This window comes from Epinephelus moara, chromosome 1 (assembly GCF_006386435.1).
Source record: "Epinephelus moara isolate mb chromosome 1, YSFRI_EMoa_1.0, whole genome shotgun sequence".
In the NCBI taxonomy this organism is placed as follows: Eukaryota; Metazoa; Chordata; class Actinopteri; order Perciformes; family Serranidae; genus Epinephelus; species Epinephelus moara.
The window spans coordinates 22,174,336-22,189,890 of record NC_065506.1 but is presented as its reverse complement, the minus strand read 5'-3'; the positions used below and the strand labels follow the sequence as shown (position 1 = coordinate 22,189,890).

The window sequence follows — 15,555 nt, the reverse complement described above, 5'->3', positions numbered from 1 at the left end:
AGTGGGCAAAATAATAGAAACAGTCCCTCAAAAGAAGTATGATCACCCTTTGCCATCAAAACAGCATCCCAGCAATATTTATATGAACATTATTACATGGACAGTTTTGACACTTACCTGTTATGGACTGTGAATGGACATTTAACAGTGGTATGGTTGGACTCTGACAAGTTTGCTTACATGTCATGTTAATACTGTTATTTTTTATTTACCCCAGTGTATTGGTTTTATCATTATGGTTTATTAGCTTCTATTTCATCTATTAGTATTAGTCAGTCCTTACCTTTTATGCCTGGTGTTGTTCGAGGAGCTGTTTTTTTTTCTTCTGAGGTGGTTTGGTGTTGTTGATATTTCGAAACTCAATAAACTTAAGTCATAAAAAACAACAACATTCCACCTCCCCTGGGTTTTCATTATACAAATATTGAGTAATGTGTTGTGTATTATTTCTTTCAGAGAGAAGCCTCCAGTTTTTTAGGCGATTTTGACATTTGACATTCTGGTTTGTGCTTATTTTGAATTTGCTGCCCTTTATTTTTGGGGGTCATTGTGACCTTCCAGAAGTTGTCTAACATGTTGAGACAGTGTTTGCTAGGCTAAGCCCAACCTAATGGCCAAAATATGGCCATGCAATAGTTGATTATGATTAACCCCTCAAAGGTGGTTGCTGATACCATTCACCTCGTCATCATCTTTGTCAGAGAACATTGTTGTTCTAAAGCCTTTGACTTTTTTCCAACACAGAAATGCATCTATGATGGACAGGGGATAGAAGAAAAAGTCTTCAGACCACAGCCCAAAGTACTTTTTTTTCCATTTCACAGGGCTCTGGGTTTTGTACTCATACCAAGTTATGCATTTTTATGTTTGTATCCAATGTAAAAGGCTTCCGAAAGGCAGCACTCATGTGGACAGTAGACTTGCGGAGCTCATGATACGCCCTTTTGGTACAATTGGATTCACTTCCTAGAATAATATGATTATTCTCCCCTGTCCTCTGCAGCATGAACATACAGCATGTGGTGCTTTAAAGGGAACCACCACCTAAATTAAGAGTTCCAATATGTTCTTTCTGTGGCCAAGGAAAGTTCAACCAATATTTGTGAACATGAGCAATACTCTCAAAGTCAGAAACCAGAGAGGACAATCTCAAACTTCTCAAGTCACTGAGTATATAAGTCTGGAGCCACTCCATAGACAATGAATGGGACTGTGATTTTGTGGACACACAGGATGTTTGTTTTCTTTTTTATACCCATATACAAATTTGGAAGATGGAAGAAGTTCCCCTTTAAATCTTACTTTGTCACACTATTGCCATTTGAACCCCTCTTTTCGTAAATAGATAATGGAGAGTTACCTTTTATGACAGACACTATTTTTGTAGTCTTGGTGTTATTGTTTAGTCATAAGGTCAGGACAGATTGTATGTTTTAACTCACCATATTAACCCTACATTTTGTGTGCATACTTTTTTACAAGGTGCAGCATTTACCTAAATGTTTTTGGCCGGTCCAGCTGCTCTATCTTGCTTTGGTGGTCAGTTGGTTTGTGAGTCCACAAAGATTTCCCTAACCCTTTGACAGCCGTAGTTTATTGCCCTAGGAGGCTGAAATTTGGAATGGAGGCTGCTGCAAATTCATACATGTTCATTTTTTAGATAATGAAGTTAAAATTTGAATTTATTCCATTTTGATTATTGTTTTAATTTCATAAGTGAGATTGATGATGAACACAATTATGGAAACATGAATCTAATGATTAAAAAAAACACATTTGGTAATTAAGACTCACTTAATAAATTGTGATTACCCACTCTTAGAGAGAAGTGTTTTATCTTTGAGTGATTCATATGAATGACTAATGAAATCAGTGTTTTACTGATGATCCATAAAAAGAGTAGTAAAGATTAAGAATAACTCAGTGAGTTTATCAGAACTAAAACTGTTGTAATTAATTAGACTTAAATAGCACATTGGCTAAGTAGAAGTATAATGAGTAAGAAATTAGTTTGCTAGCAGTTGGTGTTTGTGGAAAATACCTGGGAAAGGAAGACGTGGAAAGGGAGTGTGATTGATTTCATTGCAGGACTTTTTTGATTTTCTAAGGGTTGCAGTGATAATTTTAGATTTGTTTGCCACTGACAATGAGATAACTGCATGTAGGTCCAACAGACTGCCCAAGTTTAGTGTCCACAAATCACTGTCTTGCTTTTGGTTACATTGAACACTATTTCCTCCTCCTCTGCCACACCCTCTCTCTGTCCTTTCTTTTTAAAGGTAAGAGGCCATTTGCAATCTGCAAGCATAATTTTGATTACCCCATGAATCTTTTTTAAAACTCTGTGTCGTTCTGTCTCTCTCTTTTGCTTTCTTCCCCTGTAGCTCGTACCTGTGGCAGCAATCTAAGGGGGCCCAAAGGTGTCATAACTTCTCCTAACTACCCTGTTCAGTATGAGAACAACGCACACTGTGTGTGGGTCATCACTGCAATGGACTCTGGGAAGGTGAGCTCATTTTCATTATTTTAATCCCGCTTTATTTCACCAGGCATCTCCATCAAAATAAAGTTATTATAATCTCACGTGGGAAAAAATAAACATTCTATACCTTGAATTTACTTCAGTTTACCATCATATTATGTTGTCTAATGTAGAGATCTTCACACAAAGCTTTTTGTCTAAGTAAGCACTGCTCTTCCAAGAGTACTGAGTTTGTCATTTATGTCACATATTGACCAGTCTGTGTTGTCAAAATGTTTAATTTCCTTATCCAGTGTTGCTTTATGGCTGTCAAAAGCTCAAAGCGGTTGTCATTTAAGATGGCTAAGAAGGTGATGAAGTTGATGAGGAGACTACAACAGACTGCCAATTATCTTATCTGTGTTTAAGGCAGTACCCAACTCGGTCGAATCAGATTTGGCCAAATGTGAATATTCGACGATAACTTTTTTTCTGCCATATAAAATTTGAAAGTTTGAACAGGCTTCAGTTGGACATTCAGTGTGATATTCGCATTTGTGTAATACAGTCAAAAAGCTAACGGTGCTAACAACGGATCGGAAATGTGCAACAACATTCTTTGCCGACACAAGATATCAAACAAAAGCCAGAGACTGTAACTGTGTCGTATTAACTTCATGTGAGCTGTAAATTCACCGCTTCCAAGCAGATAAGAGGAGATAATGTTATTTCAAAGCCTTACAATAGAAAATCTCTCTGCCACTGTGCCGCTGCATCATGTCCACAGCTGACTGTACCAAAGAGTAGCATGAAAGTAAAGAGCACTCACTCTGCAGCAAAATCTTGGGGCCAAAACCTCCCCAGAAGTACACTGCACAGCACACTGACTAGCAAAACAAAAAAAAAACGACTTTCAACGACGATCTTTGAAGATCTTTGCCAACAAGATGGATATTAAGAATGTTATTTATTGGAGATTTTTTTCTTTATTTGTTTTCATCAGTCAGAAATCTCTGTTTTTAATGTGTGTAACTCAATGACTGTTGCTGAAAAATCATATTGCATAAAGAGCCTTTCTGTGCTAACTAGAGATTAAAAATGTAGTGGGGAGGTACATGAGGGGCAAAAACAGAGCATGACTTGTTGTTAAAAGTTATAAGCAAGACTAGAAACTATGACACAACATACACAAATAATCTCTTATGTGGTCAAGAACGTGTGTAAAGAACGTCGAGGGGCTGTTGTTTTAGGCTTTCCTTTTGTTTTCCTGCTTGGTGACTGAATTCTGTTTCCATTGCGAGCTCATGGTCACCACACCTCCCCAATTTTGTGAAGGCAACTTTGTTGTTGAGCCATTGTTGTGTAGAGATGAATAATTCATATACCTGTGGTACAACATCTCAAGTCTCTCTCTCTCCGCAGATTCTTTTGTGGTATTATCTTCTCTTCATGTGTCATCACATACCCTGTCTTCACTTCTTCTCCCCTTCCCCAGCTCCTGTACTCTCTGCTCTCCACTCTCTCCCTCTGCTCGCCTCTCAATTCTTCCCTAACATCTCTGTTCTGTATTCTCTACTTCTCTGTCCTCACCTCTCTCTGCCTCATCTGCTCTGCTCTGCTCTCTCCTCGTCTACTTTTTCCCTTCTGTCATCTTCTTTCCTCCTTTCACTTTGATTTGTCTAAAATGTTAAGTTTGAAGATGGTGAGAGAGAGAAGAGCAAAAAGAGAGCAAGATGGCACTGAGCTCATTGAAAACTGGAGAGAAAAGGAGAGAGGGAAAGTACAGAGGACAGAAATTGGGCTGAATGTTCAGCAAGCTACTTCACTATTAAAAAGCGAGCGCCAGGAAGAGAGAAAAGGAAAAAAAAAAAGACTGAATGTCCAAGCAGGTACTTGACATGTGGCATTGAATTTTCTCTAAAGATGGATGGAAATGGAGTCTACTCACCCCTGAGCCTCTGAGGGAGTATATGGAGAAATGGTGAGGTATAATTGAGTAGAGAGAGGGGAAAATAAAGGGGAGAGACAGAGAAATGTGCTTTTTGTTCTCACCTTTGTGTCTCTTTGACCTTGAGGGAGAGACGTGGCAAAATACCCTATTGCTATGGCACTCAAGTGTTACTGTATGCCTTTGTATATTTATCTCATATACCTGTCTGTGGGAGTCTAATGTCTTTGTATTTTGAGAGAGGTTTGCACTTAGAGATTTTTTTCAAACCCGCCTCTGGCAGGTGTGACTGGTCTGCATCTTAAGACATTTCTTTGGAAGTGACATCATCTTTGCAGCCATTGTCTCCTGTTCTTATTTTAAGTGTCTTACAAGAAATAACAGCCATAGGTAAAATGAATTACTGGTGATCGTGCTTGGTGTCAGGTGACAGATGAAAAGTCATCCTTGTGTCGTGTGTGTGTGTGTGTGTGTGTGTGTGTGTGTGTGTGTGTGTTTGTGTGTGTGTGTTTAAAATGCTTGAGGTTTGAGAGCACTTTAAGAATGTGCTATAATGACAGATTATCAGCTACTACAGCTGCTGGCATTTGCAGAATGTCACTATCTACATACACAGAGAGAGGGAGACAAGGACAGAGGCAAACAAGAGGATAAAGACAGTTATAGACTAGACTAGACTGGAGTAGAGTAGAATAGAAAAGAATAGAATAGATTGAAAAAATAAATGACAGTAAAGTTAAGTCCAATCCATTCACATCAGTGTCACTGTAGACAATATACTATACTCATATGTTAAACAATGGACCGATCCCAAGTCCTGCCCTCCTTAGTTACTGTTGCTAGGTTGGACAAGCTTCACAAAAAAGAACATGGCGATGCTGGTTCCGCTTAGCTGGGTATTGCAGTGGTTATTAGAAAGTTTGTGTGCGTCAGGCATTATAGCTTCAAGAAGCTGAATATATTCACAATGTTAACTTTTATGAACAAGGCAAAACAATGCAAATCGAAGCTTCTGATCTCAATGAAAAAGGGAGACTGAGTCTGACCATGGTGCTGACCTAATGTCAGTCTCTCTTTACTGTAGAAAGTTAATTTAGTTGCTTCAGGGTGGCACGTAGCCTTACAGAGAAAATTTAAACAAAGTGAACATTAGCTTTGATTTTTTCTGGCTAACAGCGATTGGCTTTCCTATTAGTGACATACCTAATCTAACTTGCGTGGGTATGTTAGAATCTCACTTTTAGGGAAGTGCACAGACATCACACCATCAGTAGAGTAATATGAAAAATCCTCTAGGGACAAACTTTGCACAGATACAAATCAGTACAGTCCAGGTCAGAGATTTTAGGGGACATAAACACATGACAAACACATTTTTTTGAGTTGAAGGGGACTTTTGATATTGCAAGATCAATACAGAATTTCCAAACTACACTGATATTGTTATATCTGATATATCAGCTGATATTAATTTCCTTTACTCAATCCAAAATTGGGTTTAATCCATACACCACCAGGCAGATCACAGAGAGGTTTTCCGATGTGTCTTTACGAATATACATTTATGACATTTTTTTGAGGAAAAATAATAAGGTTGTTTGAAGTTCAGTGTGTATTGACATTGGCGATCCCTGGTGCAGGTGATAGTGTGCTGTAAACCATGTGGCACTTAGTAGGATAACAATTGCAGTGAGTTGTGCGAGGGCTGAGTGCACTTCAAGTATAGCACCTGCACATGACAGCTTGTTCTCTCTTGAACTTGAACTCACTCTCTCTTTGAGAAGACAGCAACCAAAAACATTTACCTGGATGATAATAATGTTATTATTGAAAGTTATTATGTTTATGGAGGCTTAGTAAAGCAATGTACAATAAAATATAGATTTGTCAAAGCCTTGCTAATTGGATTATTTGAATAAACAGTGCTGATATTGATTTTTGTTTTTTGTTTCTTTGTAGATTTTTACTCATTTATTTTTACTTAGTGACTCATCTATTTCTTGAAATTGGTTTTATTTTAATATTAATATGCACACATTTCCAGTTTTAACATGAGTGGGTCTAGGCTATGTCATGGCTATGTATGTGCTTGCATTACAAGTGCAAAAACAAGCTTTGCACTGATCCTATTGACTTTCTTTAAAATGTGAGGCAGCATCAGATTCATTTTTTTTCCACTTTGAGCAGTTTAACCCTTTTGCTCAGTTTCACTGTTTATGATAAGATGTTATGATGTCATTCATGCAGTTGCAGACATATCGATCTTCCATCACAAATTTAATCAAGGCATTTTTAAAGGTAAAAATAAACATTAACAATAAAGTTCTTTAGTGGACAATAACATTTTCAATAGAAGCTCTATTTACTGTTCAGGAATATTCCTCAATATTCAAATTTCTTTACCAGTATTTTCACCTCAGTGGCCTCGGCTGAGCCTCAGCTGTTGAGCTTTGAAGTCTCCTTAGTATTATCAGCAGGTTCTTTATCAGCAATCATCTCTTTGTATGGACACCTTACTTAAGGGCCCTTAACTTGTTTCTCTGTTAACCTCCTTTACAAGCTTATCTTTCTTAAGTAAAAGACATATGTATTCCCACTTGAGCATTGATCTTTAATCATGATTTAATTTGTGTATACGGGGAACGAGACGGATGATTAAACATACCGTTTAGAATCCTAAGTGTAAGTTCCTCAGAAATAAAACGATGTTTATATGTGCTTTTTGTGGTCGGTAAGGGAGAGAGCGCAGAGAGATTCAGGGAGAGAACAAGATATTTAAACAGAGTAAATAAGCATGAATTAAGATGAATAACAGTCATCTTTCTGTAGACCTTTCTTTTTTCTCAGACTCTTTGTCTCCTCTCCTCCTCTTTTTTATACCACCTCTCCCTCGCTGGGCCTCTGACTGACTATTATTCTAGATGACTTCTTTCATCAATAACATGTTATATAAAATTGAGACAGAGACAAATGTTTTTATCGAAGGGCGCGTGTCCTTTTGTTCCATCTTTGTGTAGGTTTACCTGCACGTTTCAATAGCCAATAAGTAATGCTGTCTGGTTGTGTGTCTGTTGTCATTCTGTTAAGTTCTGAATAAAAGCAGCACAATCAATGTAGTTTGTAATGGTCTGACAGCCTGTCGGCAAAATGCTGTGAGTGTGCCTCTGTTTGTGTGTGTGTGTGTGTCTGTGTTGTTATTTGTATAAGTTTGTGAACAGGCATCTGGTTGTGTGTGATTTTATTGATATTGACTGTGTGTTTTTTGTCTGCCAACTTAATCGCTAAGTGCCAGAGGTTGTGAAAACATGTTGCACTGTGGGGTAAACTGTCAACTTTCAGGTAGTAGTGAGGAAATACTTGGGTGCACAACTGAAAAAAGGACTTTGCAGTGTGTGCGTGTATGTGTGTGAGTGTGTGTTTGTGTGTGCCCATCATTTGATTCATCAGTATGAAACAGATAATTATTTTGTTCAAGTCTGAACCATGCCTGACTGCTCACACACATACACCCTTAAACGCATCGTCACACATGCCCATTAGGCCTCTAATCACCGCTGTCTTTTTCCCAACCAGTACATATTAGTGTGTGTTTGTGTGTGTGTGCATTTGTGTTATCGTGGTATTGGATGTTGGATGGGTCATTTTCATGCATGGGTCATCATCATCACTTTAGTGTTGGCAGGACACGCTCTGTGACGTTCATTCAAATTCTGTTAAATTTAACTTGATACAGAAGCTGAGGCCAGTAAAGACCAATGAGGGCCTTAGCCAGAACATGTTAAAGTCCAGTTTCATTCTATAACAGTACATTGTTTTGCAGCACAAATGGCTTAATTGCTGACGGTGTTACAGGATGAAGACATAATACCCAATGTTCAGTGCATTATCAGCATGGTATGAGACTGAAAACAATTTTTTAGCTTAAGTTTGGTATCAGTGAGCTGAAGTTAAAGGAAGACTATGGTTTATTTCTGTGGCTCTGGCCTTTTGTTCCAATGATTGGACTTTTTTTTTTTTTTGTTGATCGCTGCAATATCATTATAAATAGGTCCAATAGGGCAACACTTACAAGCAGACAGATGAACATGTTGTTAATAAGCCAACAGTTTTGCCAGATTAGTATCCCCCTTATATGGAGATAAAACTATGAGTATACTGTATCAGGAGTGTTGCTCATTATCCCTCACTAGTGCAGTGCCGCTTTAAAATGTCTGTTCAAAACAGGCAGATTGCTTGGCTTTCAGTATCGCCGCTTGCATCTTTCTCGAGAACCACTCATCCAAACAACCTCACACTCAACACCGCGCCTCCTCAGGTCCTCAGCCAAACATCTGCCATGACATAGATGCGTCCCCTAGCAATGCTTGAGTATACATGTCATTTGGGTGCTAAAGATCACACAAACATTACTGCCTTACTGAAGATAAAGCCAGGTTATTTCAGGGGACAACACTGTTTGTTTCAAAAGTTTTATCACTGATCCTTGAAATGTTCAAGTGTGTTAAGATGTAGCATCGCCAGACTCCCTTCATCTGTTCTTGAATGAACTATGGCAAGCAACGGAGAATGAGTTGTACCCAGCATGCCATTCATTGGTGCGTCCCCTCTCAATACACTACACAGTGTGCATATAACACTACTAATACGTAAGTCCTGTAGATCTCAAGAGCTCACACTCCACACTGCACTTCCATGGGTCCCTCAATACACCCCTCAAATGTGAAGTTGATCGGATAAATGAATGTCGAGAAAATCAAAGGAGGGGCAGACAGACAGACGGGGACTCCTTCCACTTAGTTAGATTGGACAGGACAATGTGCACATTACTACAGTAGGTTAAGCTTAACTGGGAGGTCAGTCAATGAACTGTAATGAGTTGTTACAACAGTTTTGGTCATAATTTTAACTTTCATTTCATTTTTTCTTCAGAATACAGTAAGGTGAACTACCCTTGAGTCCTTTACAACCTATGTGATGATCTGAGTGTTGTTGCCTACATGGACCAATTCTTAGCTATGTGCCATGTTTGGAGATTCCAGCAATTTCTTGTCAGAGCACAATTCTTTACATGTTGCACACTGTAACAGATACAACCGATAGCCGAGGCTACAGAAATAAAAGACTGGCTGCTACCCTCTGTATATTCATTCTCATACCGTACATTATTGTGTTGTGGTGGTAGGGCTTCATTGCTGCTACAGAAAAATACTGTGTAATTTCTGAATCACTACAAATTATACAACATGCAGGCCACAGCTCAGCGAGGACATTGATCACATAGACTGAGCAAAATGCATCAGTAAAGTGCAGAGTAAATAACCATCAGTGTCCGTGGTAATGGAAAGACATTCACCAGTAGCCGCCTAATTAGCACATTATCTCAATTCAAGGCTTTTCGCTATTCTGGCTTTTGACTGTAATTTGGCAGTCTGACTGACCATAATTCACTGTATTAGCTCTGTCTTTGGCTCTCATCCCTGAACCCTACACCCCTGCTAAATGAATGCATGAATGTCCCAAGGTCACACTTTCCAGTTTTGTACATTGGCCTCCTCTAATGGTGGTAATATATTGATTAAAGCTTATTTTAGAGCTGTAATGTAAAACATGATTAAACACAGCATCTGCTACAATCCAGTATTGTCAAAAGAATTTTCTCAACCTGCAGTCTGCTGTTGTCAGGTAGTTTTCTGCTGTCTTGCAGAACACTTTATAATGCAATTTCCACAGAGCTGTCACACAGCTGTTGCTCAAACATAGTATGCAGTTTATTTTCCTAAACTGTCCAGCCAACAGGTCAACAGCACTCAAAGGTGCTGTAACACCTCGATAAGGGAGTTATTTTACCAGACAGCAGCCATTTGCTTTCTTACCACTTAAAACAGAGGTCACCTCAGGGCACGACTGCAACACATAAACATGGCACATCTGGGTACTTTCTAGATACAGCCAACAGGCTAGCATCCTCGCCAGTCTATTTTTAAATTGACTGGTACTTTATTTGTCCCACACGGAAACTCACTTGTCAGAGCATGTAACAGTAATACACAGGAGCCAGGCTAAAAAGCATTGACAGATAAACCCAAGATGCAGTAATCATCACAAATACTCCACCCTCTACTGTGTAATGAAAGCATTTTATATAATAGTGCAGACGTAATGACCTTGTTACACACATCACCTGTGAGAAAATTAGTCTCTTAAGGCCGGATCTTAAAGAGATCAGTCATTCGTCCTTCCTTGCTTTTCCTCACACAGTCCAAAGACATGCAGGTCAGGTGGACTGTTAATGGGTGATTGTATATCTATGTTAGCCCTGTGAACGCCTGGCCATCTGTCTAAGTCGCTCTCTGCCCTCTGGTCAGTGCAAAGCGGGAAGGACCCTGGCCCTTGGGACCCTGAAAAACAATAAACATATAAAGAAAAGCAGTGAATGAATGCTTAAGGCTGTTACACACCGACAGCAGCAAATTCACACCTCAATTTATTTACCCTGTTCCTGAAGAAAACACAGTCAGTCATTTAATGAGTTGACCCTACTAGCCAAACTACTACTACTCTTGCCTAGTGGACTGCAAGGCTGTGGCACTGGACTTGGACCTCTATGCACATTCTGCTACAGCAGTTACCTCTTTGTGCTGGGTAACTGTGCTGAAGAGGCTCTACACTGCTGATCTAAATGAATTGTTTGGATGAGAATCCACAAGCAGTGGTTTGGTATGCACCCTCATGCTGTGTTTGTTCCTCATTGCCCAGCTGCACAGTGTGTATCCATCGTAAAATTCACTGTAGTTGCAGGATGCAGCGCAGTGTAAAGATGATTTATAACGCTCTCTTGAGCTGCAATGAGCAGCGAAAGTGCTTTTAAAATTCTGATTAGATTTTCAATGAAATGCTCCTAAGAAGTTAAAACTAGAGTTATTGTAAAAAAATAAATTTGATAATAAGAGTCACCTGATAAATCATTGATCACAGGCAGTTTCTGTAACTGATTACATTTTTGAAAATAACTTTCCCAGGCATGAACGGTGTGCTTCGGATGGTGTCCTCAAGCAGGGTTCCGTGTTATTCTCTACTTGTTTATTTGGGTGAAAGGCTAAAAGTAATCTATTGGAAAAAAGGCCCCAAACTGCCATTGTGGCAGCTAACCAATGACTCAACATAGCTGCACAATCTCAGCAAGGGAATTCTCGTACACTCTGCTTTCAGGACAGCCTGTTCTCTCTTTGCACTACTTCTGACAAGGGGTCACCTCAGTACATAGTTTAATCTTTTTTCTCGACAGTTTATTTTTGACTCAGGGTAGTAGAAATGCATTAAAGCTTCAGTGGGCACAATATTTATGTAAAAATTCACCTCACTTAAGCCTAAGTCCCATCGGGCCTGCAGCAGAATAGAGTTCAACCCTGAGCCCACCCCTGTGACGATCCTGTGTATCACTGAAACTGTGGTATTATTAGGTGTGGCCATGACTATGACACTATCAATGTGAGCAGGAAGTGGCAAAACTATGACATAAGGGTTTAATCAAGAGAAAAAACATATTATTTCCGCTCTTGTCAGTCTGCATCCTCAGTGAGCATCCAGGTTCATGATCATCAGTGGTGTGTGGTTAACTGATGTCATGTTGTGCAAGTTCTGGGTACTGTACTATTTAAATTACATTAACTTTCATGTCAGCTGGGGTTGCCACCTTGTAAACACATGCAGTCTAGCTATTAAATATTGTATTTTCCCTTTTTGATTTCACTTCTATGCTCAGATGTTTGGGCCTGCCTGATGAATGAACTGCATTCCTCCTCCACACATACATACTTGCTGTACACCACAACTACCAGCTTCTGATTCAAGAGACTCAATTTGTAAATGTGCTGCTTTGTTGGAAAATAGTGTACAAACACTGCATTCTGTCATGTCTTCAAAAGCTGCACCTAGTAATGCCTCAACATTATTCAAGAGAAATTTCAGTCCTGCAATAATTGCTACATTTACAGTGGGTCAGTTGAGAGGTTGATCAAATCCAGAGTGAAAATATTGGCTGTTTTGTGTTCCATTAAAATCACTGTGTGATGTGAGGAAAACAAGCTGTTTGTTGTAGTTTTGTTGGGTGCCATAGTAATAAGGAGGCTGGCGTTACTGCCGCCAAGATTGAAATGAAACCTATACCCATGTGCACTATCCTTGGCAGGGGTCACCTCAGCTTATTCTGTAGTTGAAATGGCTGACTGAATGTAATTCATTAGACGTGTGCAGAGTGTTGACATTTTAACAGGGCCCAAATCAAATCTTATTTTTAAGGGGAAGCCAAGGCTGAACAACAGCATATTAAGTATGGCAGGGAGGCTGCCCTCTGACCAGAGGACCCAGGTGTAAATAACCATATAGAGGAACATGTGACCTGCTGGAGTGCCCTTGAGCAGGATGTTGAACCCTTACCACCCTGTCTGTAGCTGAGGCTGCAGTGAAGTAGAAATGATATTCATCCGTTTTTGTTTTTAAAGCTTGATTCATGGATGGATGGATAGATGGATGGATAGATGGATAGATAGATAGATAGATAGATAGATAGATAGATAGATAGATAGATAGATAGATAGATAGATCTATATTTAGGTGATAATTTCTCCCCCTGTTTCTGCTCAGCAGTGACTCAGCACTGCTGCAGCCTCAGCTCGGCGAGGGAATTCAAGAAGTAGTCCACCCAATTACGGCTGTGTGTTCTCTTGCACTACTCTGACGTAAGGTCACAACAGTGAGGGCAAGATCACCAGGCACAGTGTGGTTTTTCAGCTTCAAGATTTTTTTCTGGGGCGATAGAGGGGGTATCTCAGGGTAAGCATGCAACCCATTGTTGTCCTGCTGTAGATTAACTGAATGGGTACAGTGTGCACTGCATGCAATGTTTATAAGGTTCTGTTTTCTGAATTCTGCCCAGCAAAAGTATGTCTGCAATTATTTGACTTGAGCGGCACACACATATCCTCTGAGAATTTAGTATCCGAGTAGGAGAAAGATTACTCTCCGTTTCTCCCCGGCTGTGATCCTGCCCTGAGGAGACCCTAAAATTCATGGCACTACAACTTTACGGGCTGACTGACTGAATGCATTTCACTGTAGGTTTGGATTGCTCAGTGGTCTTAACAATTTTTAAATGGCCTATTGAGCTGCTCTTAGCTGCTCAGCTGCTTGCTAATGACCTCAAAGTGATAACGCTTCACTTATCCCTTCAAAGAGCATCCACCTTTAAACAGAAACACTGCTTTTTTTCTGTATGGCCCAATTTTGAACATGATAAACTCTCGCTTGAAGTACTGGAAAGTACTGCAGGAACTCAGTAATGTGATGGAATCAAAAGAAAGTACACACAGCTGTAGTCATCAAACTGAAGGCAAATCTTGTGTTTACAGTCAACACTGTTTCAGTTGAGAATTTGTTAAGGACTAGACAACACTTTCTGTCTTTCTTCTTTCGGTTGCTCTTTTCCTTTCCCTCTTAGTTTCTTTCTTTGCTTCAGAAAGTAAAGAAGCTAATCTAATGTAGTTTGGGGTTGCAGGCTGCTCTTAATGTCTTTCTAAATGGGCCTATTTGGATCTATTGAACAGCACTGAGCTTCTTGCTAATGACCATAGTGTGATAACGCTTCAGTTCCTCCCCTTAAGTCTTATGTTACTATGCAAACTGCCTTGACTGTCTGGACACACAGATATGAACAAACATCAATAAGGACAGAAACATGTAGACACAGAAACTCAGCCATACTGCTCACACATAAAATGAAACATGCGTGCCTTCACATCATTCTGCCTCAGCTGTTAAGACAGATATACCTGAGAAAACCACCTCCTATACACTCACACACTCGCACGTACAAAAGCATGCGTGGATGCACAGATAGTCTGTGTCTGACTGTGTTCCGCTTCACTCCCTTTCTTTATGACCACAAGCTGCTGCTGCTGCTGCTGCTGCTGTACAATCTTAACAACAACCTTCGCTTCTCCGACACACACACACAGCCAGCAACAACACCTGATCTGTTACTGCTCTTGGTTTGATTATGTTTCACGTGCCTAGATTGAAAGCCCGTTGAAAATAACAAATAGCCATCCCTTTTGCAGTTAAAATTTCACATGGATTGTCAATAATTTTTTTATGATTGAAAGGAAGGGGAAAAAAAGTAATGAACCTTGAGTCTCCAAGCCTCTAGGTGTGTGTGTCTTTGATTGACAGCTAAGCCAGCAGGGCTACAGTGATGAAACTTGAGAAAGATAAATGTGTGCTGGTGACTGCATCTTACAAGCTGAGGATGGACAGTTTTGTGATAGCAGTGGTGCTGAACACATGGGGGGTGCCTTACACTGATGCAGAAAAGGAACAAATTGGTGCATAAAATACAGGGAATTAAGCGTTTGGCGTTCGAAATGTCCTGGGGGAGGACACAACAACCACCTTTTCATGTGTCTCCTCTTATGTTTAAAAGAAATTTGCGCCCTTGATTGAAGAATACGAGCCACTTGAACTGATCAAAGTAAATGTTTGCCATTGTTTTTTCTTTTAGCTTTTTAATGTGCTACAACTGACTAGCTAAGTAGCTAACTAGCCTACATACTGACATTAGCAGTACAGCTTTATAAAATATGTATATTTGTCCCTTTTGGGAACTGATTTTTCAGGAAAAGAAAGCACAGGACATGTAATGTCCTAACAAAATGTGTATACTGTAGCAAAAAAAAAAAGAATGTGAATGTGTGTCCCTGTGCATTTGTGACAACTGATTGGCAGTCTTTAATTGTCTGTTGAAACAGCCATCAAACTAATACTTTGACTGATGTTTGACAACCAAGAATGTTTTTTTTTTTTTGTTTTTTGTTTTTTTTTACCTTCCTTAATATATGGGGTTTTGAAGTTATCAGCACTATTGTTTATGGATTAAAAGAATTAAAGAAACATCCAAAGATTTTGACAGTGACGATGATGTATCTTTAAAAATAATCTTCAGAAACCCATGTGTTCTTGTGAACCTTCAGACAGAGGGGAAATACACAAAAACATATTAGCAAATAAAGAACAATGGTTTATTATTGCCCTCTGTGATTTGCTGTTAGCCAGGAGTTAATACCTCACAGTGCTGTTTTGCATCTTTCTCCCA

At 39.5% G+C, this 15,555-nt stretch overlaps 1 protein-coding gene across 1 annotated transcript in view; it reads left to right on the top strand.

Moving 5' to 3' along the window:
- The window catches only part of LOC126393459 (CUB and sushi domain-containing protein 1-like), a 316,678-nt gene that overhangs the window by 110,270 nt on the left and 190,853 nt on the right, over positions 1-15,555 (top strand). The window contains exon 8 of the mRNA XM_050049648.1: positions 2,385-2,506. Coding sequence (XP_049905605.1) covers positions 2,385-2,506 — 122 coding nt within the window. The remainder of the gene's footprint in view (positions 1-2,384; positions 2,507-15,555) is intronic.